This window comes from Ixodes scapularis, unplaced genomic scaffold, assembly GCF_016920785.2.
Source record: "Ixodes scapularis isolate PalLabHiFi unplaced genomic scaffold, ASM1692078v2 PGA_scaffold0__279_contigs__length_252992795, whole genome shotgun sequence".
In the NCBI taxonomy this organism is placed as follows: Eukaryota; Metazoa; Arthropoda; class Arachnida; order Ixodida; family Ixodidae; genus Ixodes; species Ixodes scapularis.
Genome location: NW_024609835.1, coordinates 144,095,674 through 144,120,095, shown reverse-complemented (window position 1 = coordinate 144,120,095; position 24,422 = coordinate 144,095,674). Strand labels below are relative to the sequence as shown.

The 24,422-nt window shown below is 49.4% G+C and overlaps 1 protein-coding gene across 1 annotated transcript in view; it reads left to right on the top strand.

Annotated features, from left to right (window-relative positions):
* The window catches only part of LOC8034812 (F-box/WD repeat-containing protein 8), a 58,556-nt gene that overhangs the window by 8,591 nt on the left and 25,543 nt on the right, over nucleotides 1–24,422 (top strand). The window contains exons 3-6 of the mRNA XM_029968459.4: nucleotides 16,080–16,244; nucleotides 17,910–17,998; nucleotides 19,914–20,068; nucleotides 21,228–21,421. Coding sequence (XP_029824319.2) covers nucleotides 16,080–16,244; nucleotides 17,910–17,998; nucleotides 19,914–20,068; nucleotides 21,228–21,421 — 603 coding nt within the window. The remainder of the gene's footprint in view (nucleotides 1–16,079; nucleotides 16,245–17,909; nucleotides 17,999–19,913; nucleotides 20,069–21,227; nucleotides 21,422–24,422) is intronic.

Genomic DNA, 24,422 nt, shown 5'->3' with positions numbered 1-24,422 from the left:
GAATTTCTCTAGGCGTCGTCCTAGACGTCGTCCTCGAGGTGGTCCTAGACGTCGTCCTCGAGATCGTCCTGGACGTCGTCCTCTAGCATCATCCTTGAGTTCGTCCAAGAAGTCGTCCTTTAGGTTGTTCCACCATAGTACAGCTTTGCTGGTCTTCCTTCTTCACCAGAGTGGAAAGGCTGAATTTCTCTAGGCGTCGTCCTAGACGTCGTCCTCGAGGTGGTCCTAGACGTCGTCCTCGAGATTGTCCTGGACGTCGTCCTCTAGCATCATCCTTGAGTTCGTCCAAGAAGTCGTCCTTTAGGTTGTTCCACCATAGTACAGCTTTGCTGGTCTTCCTTCTTCACCAGAGTGGAAAGGCTGAATTTCTCTAGCGTCGTCCTAGATGGCGTCCTCGAGGTGGTCCTAGACGTCGTCCTCGAGATCGTCCTGGACGTCGTCCTCTAGCATCATCCTTGAGTTCGTCCCAGAAGTCGTCCTTTAGGTTGTTCCACCATAGTACAGCTTTGCTGGTCTTCCTTCTTCACCAGAGTGGAAAGGCTGAATTTCTCTAGGCGTCGTCCTAGACGTCGTCCTCGAGGTGGTCCTAGACGTCGTCCTCGAGATCGTCCTGGACGTCGTCCTCTAGCATCATCCTTGAGTTCGTCCAAGAAGTCGTCCTTTAGGTTGTTCCACCATAGTACAGCTTTGCTGGTCTTCCTTCTTCACCAGAGTGGAAAGGCTGAATTTCTCTAGGCGTCGTCCTAGATGTCGTCCTCGAGGTGGTCCTAGACGTCGTCCTTGAGATCGTCCTGGACGTCGTCCTCTAGCATCATCCTTGAGTTCGTCCAAGAAGTCGTCCTTTAGGTTGTTCCACCATAGTACAGCTTTCCTGGTCTTCCTTCTTCACCAGAGTGGAAAGGCTGAATTTCTCTAGGCGTCGTCCTAGACGTCGTCCTCGAGGTGGTCCTAGACGTCGTCCTCGAGATTGTCCTGGACGTCGTCCTCTAGCATCATCCTTGAGTTCGTCCAAGAAGTCGTCCTTTAGGTTGTTCCACCATAGTACAGCTTTGCTGGTCTTCCTTCTTCACCAGAGTGGAAAGGCTGAATTTCTCTAGGCGTCGTCCTAGACGTCGTCCTCGAGGTGGTCCTAGACGTCGTCCTCGAGATCGTCCTGGACGTCGTCCTCTAGCATCATCCTTGAGTTTGTCCAAGAAGTCGTCCTTTAGGTTGTTCCACCATAGTACAGCTTTGCTGGTCTTCCTTCTTCACCAGAGTGGAAAGGCTGAATTTCTCTAGGCGTCGTCCTAGACGTCGTCCTCGAGGTGGTTCTAGACGTCCTCGAGATCGTCCTGGACGTCGTCCTCTAGCATCATCCTTGAGTTCGTCCAAGAAGTCGTCCTTAAGGTTGTTTCACCATAGTACAGCTTTGCTGGTCTTCCTTCTTCACCAGAGTGGAAAGGCTGAATTTCTCTAGGCGTCGTCCTAGATGTCGTCCTCGAGGTGGTCCTAGACGTCGTCCTTGAGATCGTCCTGGACGTCGTCCTCTAGCATCATCCTTGAGTTCGTCCAAGAAGTCGTCCTTTAGGTTGTTCCACCATAGTACAGCTTTGCTGGTCTTCCTTCTTCACCAGAGTGGAAAGGCTGAATTTCTCTAGGCGTCGTCCTAGATGTCGTCCTCGAGGTGGTCCTAGACGTCGTCCTTGAGATCGTCCTGGACGTCGTCCTCTAGCATCATCCTTGAGTTTGTCCAAGAAGTCGTCCTTTAGGTTGTTCCACCATAGTACAGCTTTCCTGGTCTTCCTTCTTCACCAGAGTGGAAAGGCTGAATTTCTCTAGGCATCGTCCTAGACGTCGTCCTCGAGGTGGTCCTAGACGTCGTCCTCGAGATCGTCCTGGACGTCGTCCTCTAGCATCATCCTTGAGTTCGTCCAAGAAGTCGTCCTTTAGGTTGTTCCACCATAGTACAGCTTTGCTGGTCTTCCTTCTTCACCAGAGTGGAAAGGCTGAATTTCTCTAGGCGTCGTCCTAGATGTCGTCCTCGAGGTGGTCCTAGACGTCGTCCTTGAGATCGTCCTGGACGTCGTCCTCTAGCATCATCCTTGAGTTCGTCCAAGAAGTCGTCCTTTAGGTTGTTCCACCATAGTACAGCTTTGCTGGTCTTCCTTCTTCACCAGAGTGGAAAGGCTGAATTTCTCTAGGCGTCGTCCTAGATGTCGTCCTCGAGGTGGTCCTAGACGTCGTCCTTGAGATCGTCCTGGACGTCGTCCTCTAGCATCATCCTTGAGTTCGTCCAAGAAGTCGTCCTTTAGGTTGTTCCACCATAGTACAGCTTTGCTGGTCTTCCTTCTTCACCAGAGTGGAAAGGCTGAATTTCTCTAGGCGTCGTCCTAGATGTCGTCCTCGAGGTGGTCCTAGACGTCGTCCTTGAGATCGTCCTGGACGTCGTCCTCTAGCATCATCCTTGAGTTCGTCCAAGAAGTCGTCCTTTAGGTTGTTCCACCATAGTACAGCTTTCCTGGTCTTCCTTCTTCACCAGAGTGGAAAGGCTGAATTTCTCTAGGCGTCGTCCTAGATGTCGTCCTCGAGGTGGTCCTAGACGTCGTCCTTGAGATCGTCCTGGACGTCGTCCTCTAGCATCATCCTTGAGTTCGTCCAAGAAGTCGTCCTTTAGGTTGTTCCACCATAGTACAGCTTTCCTGGTCTTCCTTCTTCACCAGAGTGGAAAGGCTGAATTTCTCTAGGCGTCGTCCTAGATGTCGTCCTCGAGGTGGTCCTAGACGTCGTCCTTGAGATCGTCCTGGACGTCGTCCTCTAGCATCATCCTTGAGTTCGTCCAAGAAGTCGTCCTTTAGGTTGTTCCACCATAGTACAGCTTTCCTGGTCTTCCTTCTTCACCAGAGTGGAAAGGCTGAATTTCTCTAGGCGTCGTCCTAGACGTCGTCCTCGAGGTGGTCCTAGACGTCGTCCTCGAGATCGTCCTGGACGTCGTCCTCTAGCATCATCCTTGAGTTCGTCCAAGAAGTCGTCCTTTAGGTTGTTCCACCATAGTACAGCTTTGCTGGTCTTCCTTCTTCACCAGAGTGGAAAGGCTGAATTTCTCTAGGCGTCGTCCTAGACGTCTTCCTCGAGGTGGTCCTAGACGTCGTCCTCGAGATCGTCCTGGACGTCGTCCTCTAGCATCATCCTTGAGTTCGTCCAAGAAGTCGTCCTTTAGGTTGTTCCACCATAGTACAGCTTTGCTGGTCTTCCTTCTTCACCAGAGTGGAAAGGCTGAATTTCTCTAGGCGTCGTCCTAGACGTCGTCCTCGAGGTGGTCCTAGACGTCGTCCTCGAGATCGTCCTGGACGTCGTCCTCTAGCATCATCCTTGAGTTCGTCCAAGAAGTCGTCCTTTAGGTTGTTCCACCATAGTACAGCTTTGCTGGTCTTCCTTCTTCACCAGAGTGGAAAGGCTGAATTTCTCTAGGCGTCGTCCTAGACGTCGTCCTCGAGGTGGTCCTAGACGTCGTCCTCGAGATCGTCCTGGACGTCGTCCTCTAGCATCATCCTTGAGTTCGTCCAAGAAGTCGTCCTTTAGGTTGTTCCACCATAGTACAGCTTTGCTGGTCTTCCTTCTTCACCAGAGTGGAAAGGCTGAATTTCTCTAGGCGTCGTCCTAGACGTCGTCCTCGAGGTGGTCCTAGACGTCGTCCTCGAGATCGTCCTGGACGTCGTCCTCTAGCATCATCCTTGAGTTCGTCCAAGAAGTCGTCCTTTAGGTTGTTCCACCATAGTACAGCTTTGCTGGTCTTCCTTCTTCACCAGAGTGGAAAGGCTGAATTTCTCTAGCGTCGTCCTAGATGTCGTCCTCGAGGTGGTCCTAGACGTCGTCCTCGAGATCGTCCTGGACGTCGTCCTCTAGCATCATCCTTGAGTTCGTTCAAGAAGTCGTCCTTTAGGTTGTTCCACCATAGTACAGCTTTGCTGGTCTTCCTTCTTCACCAGAGTGGAAAGGCTGAATTTCTCTAGGCGTCGTCCTAGACGTCGTCCTCGAGGTGGTCCTAGACGTCGTCCTCGAGATCGTCCTGGACGTCGTCCTCTAGCATCATCCTTGAGTTCGTCCAAGAAGTCGTCCTTTAGGTTGTTCCACCATAGTACAGCTTTGCTGGTCTTCCTTCTTCACCAGAGTGGAAAGGCTGAATTTCTCTAGGCGTCGTCCTAGACGTCGTCCTCGAGGTGGTCCTAGACGTCGTCCTCGAGATCGTCCTGGACGTCGTCCTCTAGCATCATCCTTGAGTTCGTCCAAGAAGTCGTCCTTTAGGTTGTTCCACCATAGTACAGCTTTGCTGGTCTTCCTTCTTCACCAGAGTGGAAAGGCTGAATTTCTCTAGGCGTCGTCCTAGATGTCGTCCTCGAGGTGGTCCTAGACGTCGTCCGTGAGATCGTCCTGGACGTCGTCCTCTAGCATCATCCTTGAGTTCGTCCAAGAAGTCGTCCTTTAGGTTGTTCCACCATAGTACAGCTTTCCTGGTCTTCCTTCTTCACCAGAGTGGAAAGGCTGAATTTCTCTAGGCGTCGTCCTAGACGTCGTCCTCGAGGTGGTCCTAGACGTCGTCCTCGAGATCGTCCTGGACGTCGTCCTCTAGCATCATCCTTGAGTTCGTCCAAGAAGTTGTCCTTTAGGTTGTTCCACCATAGTACAGCTTTGCTGGTCTTCCTTCTTCACCAGAGTGGAAAGGCTGAATTTCTCTAGGCGTCGTCCTAGACGTCGTCCTCGAGGTGGTCCTAGACGTCGTCCTCGAGATCGTCCTGGACGTCGTCCTCTAGCATCATCCTTGAGTTTGTCCAAGAAGTCGTCCTTTAGGTTGTTCCACCATAGTACAGCTTTGCTGGTCTTCCTTCTTCACCAGAGTGGAAAGGCTGAATTTCTCTAGGCGTCGTCCTAGACGTCGTCCTCGAGGTGGTCCTAGACGTCCTCGAGATCATCCTGGACGTCGTCCTCTAGCATCATCCTTGAGTTCGTCCAAGAAGTCGTCCTTAAGGTTGTTTCACCATAGTACAGCTTTGCTGGTCTTCCTTCTTCACCAGAGTGGAAAGGCTGAATTTCTCTAGGCGTCGTCCTAGATGTCGTCCTCGAGGTGGTCCTAGACGTCGTCCTTGAGATCGTCCTGGACGTCGTCCTCTAGCATCATCCTTGAGTTCGTCCAAGAAGTCGTCCTTTAGGTTGTTCCACCATAGTACAGCTTTGCTGGTCTTCCTTCTTCACCAGAGTGGAAAGGCTGAATTTCTCTAGGCGTCGTCCTAGATGTCGTCCTCGAGGTGGTCCTAGACGTCGTCCTTGAGATCATCCTGGACGTCGTCCTCTAGCATCATCCTTGAGTTCGTCCAAGAAGTCGTCCTTTAGGTTGTTCCACCATAGTACAGCTTTCCTGGTCTTCCTTCTTCACTAGAGTGGAAAGGCTGAATTTCTCTAGGCGTCGTCCTAGATGTCGTCCTCGAGGTGGTCCTAGACGTCGTCCTTGAGATCGTCCTGGACGTCGTCCTCTAGCATCATCCTTGAGTTCGTCCAAGAAGTCGTCCTTTAGGTTGTTCCACCATAGTACAGCTTTCCTGGTCTTCCTTCTTCACCAGAGTGGAAAGGCTGAATTTCTCTAGGCGTCGTCCTAGACGTCGTCCTCGAGGTGGTCCTAGACGTCGTCCTCGAGATCGTCCTGGACGTCGTCCTCTAGCATCATCCTTGAGTTCATCCAAGAAGTCGTCCTTTAGGTTGTTCCACCATAGTACAGCTTTGCTGGTCTTTCTTCTTCACCAGAGTGGAAAGGCTGAATTTCTCTAGGCGTCGTCCTAGACGTCGTCCTCGAGGTGGTCCTAGACGTCGTCCTCGAGATCGTCCTGGACGTCGTCCTCTAGCATCATCCTTGAGTTCGTCCAAGAAGTCGTCCTTTAGGTTGTTCCACCATAGTACAGCTTTGCTGGTCTTCCTTCTTCACCAGAGTGGAAAGGCTGAATTTCTCTAGGCGTCGTCCTAGATGTCGTCCTCGAGGTGGTCCTAGACGTCGTCCTTGAGATCGTCCTGGACGTCGTCCTCTAGCATCATCCTTGAGTTCGTCCAAGAAGTCGTCCTTTAGGTTGTTCCACCATAGTACAGCTTTCCTGGTCTTCCTTCTTCACCAGAGTGGAAAGGCTGAATTTCTCTAGGCGTCGTCCTAGACGTCGTCCTCGAGGTGGTCCTAGACGTCGTCCTCGAGATCGTCCTGGACGTCGTCCTCTAGCATCATCCTTGAGTTCGTCCAAGAAGTCGTCCTTTAGGTTGTTCCACCATAGTACAGCTTTGCTGGTCTTCCTTCTTCACCAGAGTGGAAAGGCTGAATTTCTCTAGGCGTCGTCCTAGACGTCTTCCTCGAGGTGGTCCTAGACGTCGTCCTCGAGATCGTCCTGGACGTCGTCCTCTAGCATCATCCTTGAGTTCGTCCAAGAAGTCGTCCTTTAGGTTGTTCCACCATAGTACAGCTTTGCTGGTCTTCCTTCTTCACCAGAGTGGAAAGGCTGAATTTCTCTAGGCGTCGTCCTAGACGTCGTCCTCGAGGTGGTCCTAGACGTCGTCCTCGAGATCGTCCTGGACGTCGTCCTCTAGCATCATCCTTGAGTTCGTCCAAGAAGTCGTCCTTTAGGTTGTTCCACCATAATACAGCTTTGCTGGTCTTCCTTCTTCACCAGAGTGGAAAGGCTGAATTTCTCTAGGCGTCGTCCTAGACGTCGTCCTCGAGGTGGTCCTAGACGTCGTCCTCGAGATCGTCCTGGACGTCGTCCTCTAGCATCATCCTTGAGTTCGTCCAAGAAGTCGTCCTTTAGGTTGTTCCACCATAGTACAGCTTTGCTGGTCTTCCTTCTTCACCAGAGTGGAAAGGCTGAATTTCTCTAGGCGTCGTCCTAGACGTCGTCCTCGAGGTGGTCCTAGACGTCGTCCTCGAGATCGTCCTGGACGTCGTCCTCTAGCATCATCCTTGAGTTCGTCCAAGAAGTCGTCCTTTAGGTTGTTCCACCATAGTACAGCTTTGCTGGTCTTCCTTCTTCACCAGAGTGGAAAGGCTGAATTTCTCTAGCGTCGTCCTAGATGTCGTCCTCGAGGTGGTCCTAGACGTCGTCCTCGAGATCGTCCTGGACGTCGTCCTCTAGCATCATCCTTGAGTTCGTCCAAGAAGTCGTCCTTTAGGTTGTTCCACCATAGTAAAGCTTTGCTGGTCTTCCTTCTTCACCAGAGTGGAAAGGCTGAATTTCTCTAGGCGTCGTCCTAGACGTCGTCCTCGAGGTGGTCCTAGACGTCGTCCTCGAGATCGTCCTGGACGTCGTCCTCTAGCATCATCCTTGAGTTCGTCCAAGAAGTCGTCCTTTAGGTTGTTCCACCATAGTACAGCTTTGCTGGTCTTCCTTCTTCACCAGAGTGGAAAGGCTGAATTTCTCTAGGCGTCGTCCTAGACGTCGTCCTCGAGGTGGTCCTAGACGTCGTCCTCGAGATCGTCCTGGACGTCGTCCTCTAGCATCATCCTTGAGTTCGTCCAAGAAGTCGTCCTTTAGGTTGTTCCACCATAGTACAGCTTTGCTGGTCTTCCTTCTTCACCAGAGTGGAAAGGCTGAATTTCTCTAGGCGTCGTCCTAGATGTCGTCCTCGAGGTGGTCCTAGACGTCGTCCTTGAGATCGTCCTGGACGTCGTCCTCTAGCATCATCCTTGAGTTCGTCCAAGAAGTCGTCCTTTAGGTTGTTCCACCATAGTACAGCTTTGCTGGTCTTCCTTCTTCACCAGAGTGGAAAGGCTGAATTTCTCTAGGCGTCGTCCTAGATGTCGTCCTCGAGGTGGTCCTAGACGTCCTCGAGATCGTCCTGGACGTCGTCCTCTAGCATCATCCTTGAGTTCGTCCAAGAAGTCGTCGTTAAGGTTGTTTCACCATAGTACAGCTTTGCTGGTCTTCCTTCTTCACCAGAGTGGAAAGGCTGAATTTCTCTAGGCGTCGTCCTAGGCGTCGTCCTCGAGGTGGTCCTAGACGTCGTCCTCGAGATCGTCCTGGACGTCGTCCTCTAGCATCATCCTTGAGTTTGTCCAAGAAGTCGTCCTTTAGGTTGTTCCACCATAGTACAGCTTTGCTGGTCTTCCTTCTTCACCAGAGTGGAAAGGCTGAATTTCTCTAGGCGTCGTCCTAGACGTCGTCCTCGAGGTGGTCCTAGACGTCGTCCTCGAGATCGTCCTGGACGTCGTCCTCTAGCATCATCCTTGAGTTCGTCCAAGAAGTCGTCCTTTAGGTTGTTCCACCATAGTACAGCTTTCCTGGTCTTCCTTCTTCACCAGAGTGGAAAGGCTGAATTTCTCTAGGCGTCGTCCTAGACGTCGTCCTCGAGGTGGTCCTAGACGTCGTCCTCGAGATCGTCCTGGACGTCGTCCTCTAGCATCATCCTTGAGTTCGTCCAAGAAGTCGTCCTTTAGGTTGTTCCACCATAGTACAGCTTTGCTGGTCTTCCTTCTTCACCAGAGTGGAAAGGCTGAATTTCTCTAGGCGTCGTCCTAGACGTCTTCCTCGAGGTGGTCCTAGACGTCGTCCTCGAGATCGTCCTGGACGTCGTCCTCTAGCATCATCCTTGAGTTCGTCCAAGAAGTCGTCCTTTAGGTTGTTCCACCATAGTACAGCTTTGCTGGTCTTCCTTCTTCACCAGAGTGGAAAGGCTGAATTTCTCTAGGCGTCGTCCTAGACGTCGTCCTCGAGGTGGTCCTAGACGTCGTCCTCGAGATCGTCCTGGACGTCGTCCTCTAGCATCATCCTTGAGTTCGTCCAAGAAGTCGTCCTTTAGGTTGTTCCACCATAGTACAGCTTTGCTGGTCTTCCTTCTTCACCAGAGTGGAAAGGCTGAATTTCTCTAGGCGTCGTCCTAGACGTCGTCCTCGAGGTGGTCCTAGACGTCGTCCTCGAGATCGTCCTGGACGTCGTCCTCTAGCATCATCCTTGAGTTCGTCCAAGAAGTCGTCCTTTAGGTTGTTCCACCATAGTACAGCTTTGCTGGTCTTCCTTCTTCACCAGAGTGGAAAGGCTGAATTTCTCTAGGCGTCGTCCTAGACGTCGTCCTCGAGGTGGTCCTAGACGTCGTCCTCGAGATCGTCCTGGACGTCGTCCTCTAGCATCATCCTTGAGTTCGTCCAAGAAGTCGTCCTTTAGGTTGTTCCACCATAGTACAGCTTTGCTGGTCTTCCTTCTTCACCAGAGTGGAAAGGCTGAATTTCTCTAGCGTCGTCCTAGATGTCGTCCTCGAGGTGGTCCTAGACGTCGTCCTCGAGATCGTCCTGGACGTCGTCCTCTAGCATCATCCTTGAGTTCGTCCAAGAAGTCGTCCTTTAGGTTGTTCCACCATAGTACAGCTTTGCTGGTCTTCCTTCTTCACCAGAGTGGAAAGGCTGAATTTCTCTAGGCGTCGTCCTAGACGTCGTCCTCGAGGTGGTCCTAGACGTCGTCCTCGAGATCGTCCTGGACGTCGTCCTCTAGCATCATCCTTGAGTTCGTCCAAGAAGTCGTCCTTTAGGTTGTTCCACCATAGTACAGCTTTGCTGGTCTTCCTTCTTCACCAGAGTGGAAAGGCTGAATTTCTCTAGGCGTCGTCCTAGACGTCGTCCTCGAGGTGGTCCTAGACGTCGTCCTCGAGATCGTCCTGGACGTCGTCCTCTAGCATCATCCTTGAGTTCGTCCAAGAAGTCATCCTTTAGGTTGTTCCACCATAGTACAGCTTTCCTGGTCTTCCTTCTTCACCAGAGTGGAAAGGCTGAATTTCTCTAGGCGTCGTCCTAGATGTCGTCCTCGAGGTGGTCCTAGACGTCGTCCTTGAGATCGTCCTGGACGTCGTCCTCTAGCATCATCCTTGAGTTCGTCCAAGTCGTCCTTTAGGTTGTTCCACCATAGTACAGCTTTGCTGGTCTTCCTTCTTCACCAGAGTGGAAAGGCTGAATTTCTCTAGGCGTCGTCCTAGATGTCGTCCTCGAGGTGGTCCTAGACGTCGTCCTTGAGATCGTCCTGGACGTCGTCCTCTAGCATCATCCTTGAGTTTGTCCAAGAAGTCGTCCTTTAGGTTGTTCCACCATAGTACAGCTTTCCTGGTCTTCCTTCTTCACCAGAGTGGAAAGGCTGAATTTCTCTAGGCGTCGTCCTAGACGTCGTCCTCGAGGTGGTCCTAGACGTCGTCCTCGAGATCGTCCTGGACGTCGTCCTCTAGCATCATCCTTGAGTTCGTCCAAGAAGTCGTCCTTTAGGTTGTTCCACCATAGTACAGCTTTGCTGGTCTTCCTTCTTCACCAGAGTGGAAAGGCTGAATTTCTCTAGGCGTCGTCCTAGATGTCGTCCTCGAGGTGGTCCTAGACGTCGTCCTTGAGATCGTCCTGGACGTCGTCCTCTAGCATCATCCTTGAGTTCGTCCAAGAAGTCGTCCTTTAGGTTGTTCCACCATAGTACAGCTTTGCTGGTCTTCCTTCTTCACCAGAGTGGAAAGGCTGAATTTCTCTAGGCGTCGTCCTAGATGTCGTCCTCGAGGTGGTCCTAGACGTCGTCCTTGAGATCGTCCTGGACGTCGTCCTCTAGCATCATCCTTGAGTTCGTCCAAGAAGTCGTCCTTTAGGTTGTTCCACCATAGTACAGCTTTGCTGGTCTTCCTTCTTCACCAGAGTGGAAAGGCTGAATTTCTCTAGGCGTCGTCCTAGATGTCGTCCTCGAGGTGGTCCTAGACGTCGTCCTTGAGATCGTCCTGGACGTCGTCCTCTAGCATCATCCTTGAGTTCGTCCAAGAAGTCGTCCTTTAGGTTGTTCCACCATAGTACAGCTTTCCTGGTCTTCCTTCTTCACCAGAGTGGAAAGGCTGAATTTCTCTAGGCGTCGTCCTAGACGTCGTCCTCGAGGTGGTCCTAGACGTCGTCCTCGAGATCGTCCTGGACGTCGTCCTCTAGCATCATCCTTGAGTTCGTCCAAGAAGTCGTCCTTTAGGTTGTTCCACCATAGTACAGCTTTCCTGGTCTTCCTTCTTCACCAGAGTGGAAAGGCTGAATTTCTCTAGGCGTCGTCCTAGACGTCGTCCTCGAGGTGGTCCTAGACGTCGTCCTCGAGATCGTCCTGGACGTCGTCCTCTAGCATCATCCTTGAGTTCGTCCAAGAAGTCGTCCTTTAGGTTGTTCCACCATAGTACAGCTTTGCTGGTCTTCCTTCTTCACCAGAGTGGAAAGGCTGAATTTCTCTAGGCGTCGTCCTAGACGTCGTCCTCGAGGTGGTCCTAGACGTCGTCCTCGAGATCGTCCTGGACGTCGTCCTCTAGCATCATCCTTGAGTTCGTCCAAGAAGTCGTCCTTTAGGTTGTTCCACCATAGTACAGCTTTGCTGGTCTTCCTTCTTCACCAGAGTGGAAAGGCTGAATTTCTCTAGGCGTCGTCCTAGACGTCGTCCTCGAGGTGGTCCTAGACGTCGTCCTCGAGATCGTCCTGGACGTCGTCCTCTAGCATCATCCTTGAGTTCGTCCAAGAAGTCGTCCTTAAGGTTGTTCCACCATAGTACAGCTTTGCTGGTCTTCCTTCTTCACCAGAGTGGAAAGGCTGAATTTCTCTAGGCGTCGTCCTAGAGGTCGTCCTCGAGGTGGTCCTAGACGTCGTCCTTGAGATCGTCCTGGACGTCGTCCTCTAGCATCATCCTTGAGTTCGTCCAAGAAGTCGTCCTTTAGGTTGTTCCACCATAGTACAGCTTTGCTGGTCTTCCTTCTTCACCAGAGTGGAAAGGCTGAATTTCTCTAGGCGTCGTCCTAGATGTCGTCCTCGAGGTGGTCCTAGACGTCGTCCTCGAGATCGTCCTGGACGTCGTCCTCTAGCATCATCCTTGAGTTCGTCCAAGAAGTCGTCCTTTAGGTTGTTCCACCATAGTACAGCTTTCCTGGTCTTCCTTCTTCACCAGAGTGGAAAGGCTGAATTTCTCTAGGCGTCGTCCTAGACGTCGTCCTCGAGGTGGTCCTAGACGTCGTCCTCGAGATCGTCCTGGACGTCGTCCTCTAGCATCATCCTTGAGTTCGTCCAAGAAGTCGTCCTTTAGGTTGTTCCACCATAGTACAGCTTTGCTGGTCTTCCTTCTTCACCAGAGTGGAAAGGCTGAATTTCTCTAGGCGTCGTCCTAGACGTCGTCCTCGAGGTGGTCCTAGACGTCGTCCTCGAGATCGTCCTGGACGTCGTCCTCTAGCATCATCCTTGAGTTCGTCCAAGAAGTCGTCCTTTAGGTTGTTCCACCATAGTACAGCTTTGCTGGTCTTCCTTCTTCACCAGAGTGGAAAGGCTGAATTTCTCTAGGCGTCGTCCTAGACGTCGTCCTCGAGGTGGTCCTAGACGTCGTCCTCGAGATCGTCCTGGACGTCGTCCTCTAGCATCATCCTTGAGTTCGTCCAAGAAGTCGTCCTTTAGGTTGTTCCACCATAGTACAGCTTTGCTGGTCTTCCTTCTTCACCAGAGTGGAAAGGCTGAATTTCTCTAGGCGTCGTCCTAGACGTCGTCCTCGAGGTGGTCCTAGACGTCGTCCTCGAGATCGTCCTGGACGTCGTCCTCTAGCATCATCCTTGAGTTCGTCCAAGAAGTCGTCCTTTAGGTTGTTCCACCATAGTACAGCTTTGCTGGTCTTCCTTCTTCACCAGAGTGGAAAGGCTGAATTTCTCTAGGTGTCGTCCTAGACGTCGTCCTCGATGTGGTCTTTGACGTCGTCCTCGAGATCGTCCTGGACGTCGTCCTCTAGCATCATCCTTGAGTTCGTCCAAGAAGTCGTCCTTTAGGTTGTTCCACCATAGTACAGCTTTGTTGGTCTTCCTTCTTCACCAGAGTGGAAAGGCTGAATTTCTCTAGGCGTCGTCCTAGATGTCGTCCTCGAGGTGGTCCTAGACGTCGTCCTTGAGATCGTCCTGGACGTCGTCCTCTAGCATCATCCTTGAGTTCGTCCAAGAAGTCGTCCTTTAGGTTGTTCCACCATAGTACAGCTTTGCTGGTCTTCCTTCTTCACCAGAGTGGAAAGGCTGAATTTCTCTAGGCGTCGTCCTAGATGTCGTCCTCGAGGTGGTCCTAGACGTCGTCCTTGAGATCGTCCTGGACGTCGTCCTCTAGCATCATCCTTGAGTTCGTCCAAGAAGTCGTCCTTTAGGTTGTTCCACCATAGTACAGCTTTGCTGGTCTTCCTTCTTCACCAGAGTGGAAAGGCTGAATTTCTCTAGGCGTCGTCCTAGATGTCGTCCTCGAGGTGGTCCTAGACGTCGTCCTTGAGATCGTCCTGGACGTCGTCCTCTAGCATCATCCTTGAGTTCGTCCAAGAAGTCGTCCTTTAGGTTGTTCCACCATAGTACAGCTTTGCTGGTCTTCCTTCTTCACCAGAGTGGAAAGGCTGAATTTCTCTAGGCGTCGTCCTAGACGTCGTCCTCGAGGTGGTCCTAGACGTCGTCCTCGAGATCGTCCTGGACGTCGTCCTCTAGCATCATCCTTGAGTTCGTCCAAGAAGTCGTCCTTAAGGTTGTTCCACCATAGTACAGCTTTGCTGGTCTTCCTTCTTCACCAGAGTGGAAAGGCTGAATTTCTCTAGGCGTCGTCCTAGAGGTCGTCCTCGAGGTGGTCCTAGACGTCGTCCTTGAGATCGTCCTGGACGTCGTCCTCTAGCATCATCCTTGAGTTCGTCCAAGAAGTCGTCCTTTAGGTTGTTCCACCATAGTACAGCTTTGCTGGTCTTCCTTCTTCACCAGAGTGGAAAGGCTGAATTTCTCTAGGCGTCGTCCTAGATGTCGTCCTCGAGGTGGTCCTAGACGTCGTCCTCGAGATCGTCCTGGACGTCGTCCTCTAGCATCATCCTTGAGTTCGTCCAAGAAGTCGTCCTTTAGGTTGTTCCACCATAGTACAGCTTTCCTGGTCTTCCTTCTTCACCAGAGTGGAAAGGCTGAATTTCTCTAGGCGTCGTCCTAGACGTCGTCCTCGAGGTGGTCCTAGACGTCGTCCTCGAGATCGTCCTGGACGTCGTCCTCTAGCATCATCCTTGAGTTCGTCCAAGAAGTCGTCCTTTAGGTTGTTCCACCATAGTACAGCTTTGCTGGTCTTCCTTCTTCACCAGAGTGGAAAGGCTGAATTTCTCTAGGCGTCGTCCTAGACGTCGTCCTCGAGGTGGTCCTAGACGTCGTCCTCGAGATCGTCCTGGACGTCGTCCTCTAGCATCATCCTTGAGTTCGTCCAAGAAGTCGTCCTTTAGGTTGTTCCACCATAGTACAGCTTTGCTGGTCTTCCTTCTTCACCAGAGTGGAAAGGCTGAATTTCTCTAGGCGTCGTCCTAGACGTCGTCCTCGAGGTGGTCCTAGACGTCGTCCTCGAGATCGTCCTGGACGTCGTCCTCTAGCATCATCCTTGAGTTCGTCCAAGAAGTCGTCCTTTAGGTTGTTCCACCATAGTACAGCTTTGCTGGTCTTCCTTCTTCACCAGAGTGGAAAGGCTGAATTTCTCTAGGCGTCGTCCTAGACGTCGTCCTCGAGGTGGTCCTAGACGTCGTCCTCGAGATCGTCCTGGACGTCGTCCTCTAGCATCATCCTTGAGTTCGTCCAAGAAGTCGTCCTTTAGGTTGTTCCACCATAGTACAGCTTTGCTGGTCTTCCTTCTTCACCAGAGTGGAAAGGCTGAATTTCTCTAGGTGTCGTCCTAGACGTCGTCCTCGAGGTGGTCTTTGACGTCGTCCTCGAGATCGTCCTGGACGTCGTCCTCTAGCATCATCCTTGAGTTCGTCCAAGAAGTCGTCCTTTAGGTTGTTCCACCATAGTACAGCTTTGTTGGTCTTCCTTCTTCACCAGAGTGGAAAGGCTGAATTTCTCTAGGCGTCGTCCTAGATGTCGTCCTCGAGGTGGTCCTAGACGTCGTCCTTGAGATCGTCCTGGACGTCGTCCTCTAGCATCATCCTTGAGTTCGTCCAAGAAGTCGTCCTTTAGGTTGTTCCACCATAGTACAGCTTTGCTGGTCTTCCTTCTTCACCAGAGTGGAAAGGCTGAATTTCTCTAGGCGTCGTCCTAGATGTCGTCCTCGAGGTGGTCCTAGACGTCGTCCTTGAGATCGTCCTGGACGTCGTCCTCTAGCATCATCCTTGAGTTCGTCCAAGAAGTCGTCCTTTAGGTTGTTCCACCATAGTACAGCTTTGCTGGTCTTCCTTCTTCACCAGAGTGGAAAGGCTGAATTTCTCTAGGCGTCGTCCTAGATGTCGTCCTCGAGGTGGTCCTAGACGTCGTCCTTGAGATCGTCCTGGACGTCGTCCTCTAGCATCATCCTTGAGTTCGTCCAAGAAGTCGTCCTTTAGGTTGTTCCACCATAGTACAGCTTTCCTGGTCTTCCTTCTTCACCAGAGTGGAAAGGCTGAATTTCTCTAGGCGTCGTCCTAGACGTCGTCCTCGAGGTGGTCCTAGACGTCGTCCTCGAGATCGTCCTGGACGTCGTCCTCTAGCATCATCCTTGAGTTCGTCCAAGAAGTCGTCCTTTAGGTTGTTCCACCATAGTACAGCTTTGCTGGTCTTCCTTCTTCACCAGAGTGGAAAGGCTGAATTTCTCTAGGCGTCGTCCTAGATGTCGTCCTCGAGGTGGTCCTAGACGTCGTCCTTGAGATCGTCCTGGACGTCGTCCTCTAGCATCATCCTTGAGTTCGTCCAAGAAGTCGTGCTTTAGGTTGTTCCACCATAATACAGCTTTCCTGGTCTTCCTTCTTCACCAGAGTGGAAAGGCTGAAAGTTTTTTTTGTGACCAAACCCCGTAAGCCCAGACCGACTGGCTTTCCTCCTCCTATCTCATGCTTCTGCTAAAGAAGGAATTTGCTGTGTTACCTGTTGCTATCGCAGCCACTAAATAAATCTTCCCGTAGTCATTGATAAGGCGAGAAATGAAGGTCCTCTCTTTTGAATGCCCGGCCTCCAGCGTGCTTGAGGCTCACGAGATGCCAAAGCGTCATCGTGTGCTGTCGTACTCAATCTGTCAGCGACTATAGCATAAAGAAAACCCGTCCAGCTTGTAGACATCAAACGTGCGACACCACATTGCCGAGGGATCGGCCTGTATTTTTCTCTACCCCCCAAAGGTGAGCCGAAGTTGGCGAAGCATAGCAGACGATGAGCTGCTGTGGCACAGACACTCCCGGGAGATGGGGTTCGCAGACGACGTGGTTGCCATGGAAAAGGCGGGCTGGAAGCGCTTCCTTCGAGACCAGATGCAGCGGGAGTCTGTGCTCAGACACAATTGGAAGGTAACCGAATGCGTTTCGTGGCATGCATTTCGTTTCCTGCCTTTCGTTTCAAGCGTTTTGTGGCATGCCTTTCAGCCTGCTGGCAGAAATGAGGTGGCGTTTATGAGCGAATCCTACACGCTCTCGCATCCGCGGATCGATTTGTAACCAGCGAAGCAGGCCGCACGCACCTGTTATGGACCTACTTCAGTATGCATACGGCGGTAATGCACCCAGTGAATCCATGTAATATATACTTGCTTGAGAATGGAAAAAAAAGTTACCAAGGGTCTTATTATGTTCATATACATAAGTAAGAGAGAAACATTCTAGTTGCAGTAACGCTACAAGAAAAGTTGTTGGTTGGTCGTGGGAGACCGATCCATAGGAAGCAGATGGTTAGGTCGTAAAATTTTGCGAACGAGCTTTAAATGTGATGGAAGACTTCATGAACTTTGACGAAAGATACTCCTAGAATTTCCATAACAGGACCTAAACAATTTAGTAACGAACCATTTACGCAGTATAATACGGTACAGCATGCTATCGCATTTTAATGACAATCTGTGCAGCGATTTAGCCAACAATTTTTTCTCACCTGTTGAGTGGGATGCCATTGTTTTTTCTAACTTTCATTGAGTAAGACTTTTCTTTCATTTTTCACTTTGAACACACTGCTGGCCACGAGGTCAAGGCAGATGGGTAGGTATGTTAAAGCTAAAAGCTCGCTCCATTATTGATAATATTATTGAGGAAAGCAGACACATTCACAGTATTTGCAGCATTCTTCAATAGACAGTGCTCATTGTTGGGCGAGTTTGTGATGAATTTGAGAATAGATGGGAGCGCTCGAAGACAAGGACAAGAGGAAGAGAACTGGACACCATCCTGTGCTAACATCTGCTGATTCACAGGAAGAGACAAAACTTTACATACACTTTGCCATCGCATTTCAAAATCTGGTCTCCAGCATTCACCAGAGTTGATTGATTTGAACCATATCAGTTTGGTTTCAACAAAGTTTGGTGGTATTCCTAATAGCAATGAAAGTGGTAGCGATGAGGTGATATTAGGGAACTTTCTGAGGTATCTTAAATCGTAAACGGTGGTGTCTTCACACATGCAGAATTATACCGTATTTATTCGAATATAAGGCGGTCACGATTATAAGGCGAGGGGGCAGTTGAAGGACCCGAGAAAAAGAAAAAAAATCGTCATATTGCTATACTGAGCTTCGAATATAAGGCGGGCTATGACTTTGACACTACGGATTTTGGAAAAAAAGCTCGCCTTATATTCGAATCAATACGGTAATTGAAGGTAGATTCCTTGTTTTTCACATTGCATCGGGGCGCGGAATGGACGGCCTAACTAGCTAGGCTGGGCATTAACCATGCTCTTAAAATAAAAACAACAAAAAAAATATCTCCATCAGATTTGGTTTTTCACTTTCCGTGGGCTACCCCCCTAAATTGCAAGTGATCAGGTAGGGTTTAGCCTTTCGCAACTCGCTGTCCGTCTGTCTCGGTTGAGGGATGGCGGTTCAGCCTACCTTCATAGATGTGAGCAGTGTGCTTTGATGGGCTAGTTGGTTCATGACTAAATGGAACAGTGCTCGTGTTGTCCTGTTCTTTCTGTCCTATGTTCCGCGCTGTTCCATTTATTCATAGATGTCCTTGCTTTCAGAATCGGATAGGGAGACTCTACGAGCTCGAGTACTCGCGGGCCGGAGTCCTGTCGGCCGTGGACTCTTCGGACGCAGTCGTGGTTGCCGGGTGCGTACCCTTTCGTGTCCTCTGGATCGCAGTCGCCGACAGGACAAGAACAGCAGGGAGGTCTTTCGGCTCTCCCGGCTCTGGCGCAATGTTCCTACCTTCAAGAATGCTTTGACGGTGACGAAGGCTGGGCATTCGACGGAGAGACCTTGTGCTTCTCATCCTCTCGTTGACTAGCGGCGATTTTCAGCTCGGGTTTTCGAAGCCACTTTCACGGCCTTGTCTTCGGACTGTTAGGCGCCACGAATATCCGACTCGCTCAAGGAGGCCGGCAGGAGGACCTTCATACTTTTGGGAAGTTTTGACGGATTTACCTTAAAATGGTGTTGATCGACTTCTGTACAAAACTTTTGAAGTTTTCATGAAATAATAGTTGATATAGTTAGTAAGTAGTTTGTTTTAAATTTTACATGGTATGAAGTAAACATATAAGCTTTTACTATTATATAATGAGATTATTAATGTGAAGCGGTAGATTTCGCACCCCCTCCTCTGTCGAGTGGTGTTGGCTTGTCTTGAATACCTGCGCATGCGCATATATAATAGTCAGACTTTACGTTAAAGGTTTGAAGTGCTCGAACCTGGCTGAACTTGTACCTTGGGAGCTTTGCGACATTCCTAATCCAGACTGTACGGGAGAGTGCAAAATTATGGGTCATACATTTTGCAACGAATCGACTAAATTCTCTAACAGTAGTATTCGGTGGGTTTGTTTTAAAATATTTTTGCCGTTACTTCTCACTTTGCACGGTGCTGCTGCTCACCTACTGTTCATCAGTGAACGGAATCATTGCAGTGTGCTATGTTTAAACCACGCACAACCAGCTGAGAAGAGTGCTGGCCAGTACAATGCACGAGGACATTTCAGAGATGAAACCAAGTTGTTCTCAGATTAAACAGTACACAGTCTTGTTTAGTTTGAGGAGGAGTCCTTGGTAGCGTAATGTCGATGCACTAGCGCAGAACCTCTTGCCTACCTAGGCAGTTTGCACGTCATTCATAAAATTTTGTATTAAGATTGAAAGATGGGCTAATCGGTACATCATTGGACGGAGTTTGATATGTGTAGGCCGTTTGTTTTTAATTCGAACAAGCTTCTTAAGAATAGAGGTTATCATTACAGGACCCTGTTTCCGCTGCATGTTTGTGGGGCTCGGCGGATGTTAGACAGGGAAAACCATCGCACACAATCTGCTGGTTAACTAAAATTTTTTATCAACTTCTTATTTCTATTGTTACAGGTCATGTTGCAGTTTCTCTATTGAAGGCTATAAGTGACTAAACCAATTTATACATTTTGCTAAAAAGTAGCGGGCTTCGGGATATTTATTGACCAGGTTTTGCATTCTTGTCGCCTGGTTCTGAAACTGGATGCACAAGAAAAACTTAAGTTTTTGCTCGCAATAAATGTTTCTAAGAGTGGCATACTTGTTTTGGGTGTTTCATCACTGTTTCAGAAATGTCTCCTTGGCAAATGTGCCGACAGCACGCTCCACACATAATGAAAAAGTTTCCAAAATGGGTATGCAACTCTTCAATGCATTGTTGTGAGCGTAACCCCCCAAGTAACTGTCATCTTGGCTTTCTAAAAAATCTCTTTGAATAAAAAAACAAATGCCTAGTACAGTAACAATATGAACTGAGTTAGAGGATATCATGGTATTTGAACGTGAATGTTCAGTAGCTCTGTGCCTGACAGGGTAGGGCATACAAAGGACTGACCAGAGTTAAATTAAATCTTGCTTGGTGTTGTAAATTTTCATTTGAAGGGGTATAATAGAATGTTTAATCTCTGAAGATATAGTGAACAAAATCCTGCAAAGTGCAGTGGGCAAATACTTTGTTCAGTGTGAGTGTTTTTGGAATGAAAGGATTCTAAGTAGTTCAACGGTGTTCTGCCGGTTTTCCAATGCAGCTACTCTAGCGGCGAAGTCCGACTGTGGCATCGGACTTGCGACGGACTGGAGGTGGAGACACTGACCGTGGATGGGGTGCCGTTTGCAGATGACTCAGGCCACGTCAGCTCTGTGGCCTTGAGCAAGAGCCACGCCATTGTTTCCTACGCCAGGGGTGAGGATGCGATGCGTGTCACGTGATGCTTTGCATATTGTACATGGGTGTGTTTCATGTGAGGCTGTAAGGTTAACCGTTTGAACTGCAGTGCCGGAAAACACAGATTTTCTTTCTGGAGCCGGATCTTTGCACATTACGAGGTGTGACACATTCGCTTCCAAATGTGTGAGGATTAAATTTGGTGTATAATAGCACACAAGTGCTTTGAACAGTGACTTTATGTGGCAGAGGACAAAAAAAGCCTGTTATGTAGTTCTGCCAGTTTTGATAAAGTACAAGGCTCTGCATCAGCATAAAGGACATGCATTGGCTGAGAAAGGTTTTTTTGTTTTTTTTGTTTTGATAATTACCACAATAGTGCTGCTAATTTATAGTGTCATGTCGAGCTACGCGGTGAAGCTCGAACAAACTTTCTGCCTACAGTCGCTCCATTGGCGAAAGAAGCTGCTGTGTTTGTTTTAGATATACAGCGGTGAAGGAGAGCTCAATCACAAAGCCCATATGAGCTGGGGTTGCCTAACAATTACATCCTTGCGTCCAGATGTACCATACAACAGAGTAAAGTCCGCACGCATTGCGAAATAAAAATGCTCGTAAACAAACCTCAAGGCAAGTCTGTTGAATATGGAATGTAAGGGTTAGAGGGCAATAGATCCTTCATAAACTCCCACAAAGCAACATTGATGGTCACCATGTCTTGGGCATCTCTTCCAGCACCAAGCGTGCGATTGAACAGGAGCGCAAAGCCAACGTCCCCGCCTACCCACCGATTTAGAGGAAAGTTACCGAACGCCGACGGAGTGCTCGTATCCGACACGCGCCAGTGATTCACGACCGAAATGTGGCAGCTTCAAATGATGTTTGCAGCCGGTAATGAAAGGTGCATATTTTTTTGGAAGGTCTGTTCCTCGTACGAAATACTCCAAAAGTGCTCCAAAATGTATAACATTTAAAGGTCTCCTGTGGCGTCGTGGCGTGACCTGATGTCACGTCTTGATGTCGCGATGCTACGTAATCGTCGGGAAAGCGCACGGTCACTTGACCTTACATCAGGTGACCATGCGGTGCAGCACCATGTCATGTGACGTCACAATGTCACGTCAGACTCGGCGAGGAATTTCACTCTCTTTACTCTTTGTCCTCCCCGCATGGGCAGGAGAAGTGTGCATGGCGGACGTGGGTACGCCGTCCTCGTCTGCTGCGACTCCCTGTCGCCAGCTGCTGTCCCTCCCGGGTCCCGCCCACGTGACTGCCTCGCAGAATGACGACCACTTTGTTGCCTTCGGGGGAACGCACGTCGTCCTCGTGGACCCGTCGGGGCGGCCTCGTCCCGTCCAGCTGTCGACAAAGGTGAGCGGCCTCCACCCTGTAGAGCGACTCGAACGAGACGAGTACATACAAAGTACATACAATACAATAACTTTATTTTCTCAACAGAACTACGAAGGGGAAACCGGGGAAAAAAAGCTGCTCGAGCTGCTAATCTCTTGAAGGGCAGCTTGAGAAAAAAAAAACTACTAAAAAAATTGGCAGCGACTTTTATCTCTTAGTGTCCGAGTCTCACTAGAGTGACAAACAAAAACAAACGACAGTGAAAGGCCTCAAACCATAGTCTTTCGCAGTTTGACAGGCTTTGTAGAATAAGGAGGCTATGCTCAAACACGAGCATCATGCACGCGAGGGTATCTTTGGCAGGCTCGCAATCACTCGTGCTTACTTCACTAGCACCGAATGACTAAACGCCTGCCAAAGGTACCATCGCGAGCATGCTGCATGTGTGGCTTTTGACTGTCGTTTGCTTCTGCCCAAGTAGCACAATTCCCTGGCTCTAGATCGCGCCAGGTTGGGCAGCCAAGGAAACTTTCCTTGGGCCATGCTTGTTTTGCACCAAGGCTTCAGCTAGAGCCAACCTGGCAAGCCAAGATTGGCAGTAAGCTGCAATTCCCCGTCTAGCCGATCTGGGCTCCATCCTGCAAATACAGCCTGGGCCAGGGTGGCTGTTTCCGGGTCAGCCAATCCTGGCTATATGGGTAAAAAGAACTCGGACCAGGGTGGCTCTTCACGGGCAAGCCAGTCTTGGGGATGATAATGTTGCAGTATGTGTTTTTCTACTTTTCTTTAGCTTTTTCTCTGGCCCTATCGCTGTCCACCCATAGCGCTCTTTAGCTTTTCTAATGGTTGAATAAAAACTTCTCTATGGCTTTCTTTAGCCAGCAAACCCTAAAAAAAAAGTTTTACTTTAAGTTCCCCCGACTTGTGAACGCTACATGGTGTATGTGTATCAATGTATAGATATATGTGTAAATCTATGTATAGATATACATACATCTCTGAACACACACAACACAAGCAGAACACTTCCCCACACAACAGCACTAACGCAGATCTACAAACGCTATGTTCGGAATAGCTGTATATATGGCAGTCTAATTTTTGAATCCGACTTTGCCGGTGACCCATCATTTGTCGCAAAAACACGGAGAGGCGGAGCAAATATTACTCATACTTAATACATTATTTGAATTGTCTCTTGGAATAGCCCCCATCTTTTATTTCAAAACCCTGAAAAAAGTAAATGTAGATCATTAGGCTAATTAATTAAAATGTGTTAATTTACTTTTCAATAAGTTTGATCAATCACGTTGACAATACAATGATGACATGCAGTACACTGGTACTGAAGATTGCAATCAATCTATTGCTTGATTGCAGTGTTCGGCGCCCAGTGTAAGTTATTTTCACTTTTGGGGGAAATAATTAATTTTAATTTTTGTACAAGTATTTTAATGGGTTTTTCAAACAAACAATATTACTGGTTTTCACGACTTGTTGCAACAGCAGAGAACATATCTTGGGTCATGGTTTGTCACCGGCCTGACAGAAACTTAGTATTGATTTAATTTTCTAACGTGAAGTGTTTTTACTAAAAAAAAGTAAGTGCCGGTAGGGATTTTCTGTAGGCGTGGAAAGAAAATTTATTGGTTCTTAATCTTTAGACTCGGGGCCATAAATTTTTCTATAGACGGGTAAAGACAATTTATTGGTTTCCTGTCTTTAAACTCGGGGCGAAGAAGTTTTCTATAGGCGGGAAAAGAACATTTATTGGTTCTCTGTCTTTAGACACGGGGCCATATAGTTTTCTATAGGCGTCTAAAGGTATTTTATTGGTTCCCAGTTTTTAGACATAGGGCTATAGATTTTTCTACAGCCGGCTGTAGCTGTCTTTATGGATTTCTATGGCCAACCATAGAGGGCCATAAGGGGTGATAGCCTGCCTTATAATTTTAAATAGACGACCATAGACCAGTGGTCGGCAACTTTTTGGCGATACGGGCCGAGTCGCCGCTAAGCCAAGGCGGAACGGGCCGGACGGCAAGCAGAGCGGGGGGGGGGGGGGGGTGGGGGAATTAAAAAAAAAAGCGCTTGCACGAACTTACATTGACATACATAAATCGAAAATAAACAGTTTCTTTATTTCAAGACAAACAATACGAGATACAATATTTCCACGAAAATCTAGAGACTCCTCTCAGTGAGACTTTTGGTGTTGAACTGCGCTCGCCAAACTACGAACATCCACATTCAAGCTGCTAACTGCGAGTCGGAAAACATTGTGGAGGTTCTTGTCAGTCATTCGTGAGCGGAAGTTGGATTTTATGCACTTCATTCGTGAAAAAGTCTGCTCGCAGACGGGCAGCGAATTAGTCAACTTTTTTTTTTTTGTTTCTTTAGCTGACTGCGTAGGGGGAAAGGGGGTTACCGGGAGACTGAGGGCCGTATGATACTACCTCGCGGGCCGGATGCGGCCCGCGGGCCGCTGGTTGCCGACCACTGCCATAGACCATTTCTGTATTTCTGTTTGAGAGTCTCAGATTTTATCTTTCTTGAGAACAGGCTAGTATTAACGAAAATGCTATTAATGTGCATGTTCAAGAATGTGACCTTTGTTAATAAAATACACGGGAACCAATTTAAAACAACCCGGAGACTTAGTTTTATTCGGTTCAGCGTTAGCTGTTTAGTCCGCGCTACCAGGCGGGTCGTCGGGCATCTCTGGCTGGGCTGATTGGACAGCCTGGGCGTGGAGCTTCTTGGTCATCCTTTCAGCCGGCCGGAGTAACAGCGGCATATCACTGGTATTTCTGGCCCTATGAAATCCGAGCTCCAGTCAGGGTACAGCTGATCACTGCAATTCACCTTTATTGCTTTCTGTGGTCTGGCAACATGGCCGAACGCTGTCTGTTTCTTGTATTGTTTGGGCCAGGGAATCTCAGTGAATCCCCAGGGAAGCACACATCCTGGCAGTGGCCTGTCTATCTCAGCCGGCCCTGGCCGGGAAAATGCGAGCTCC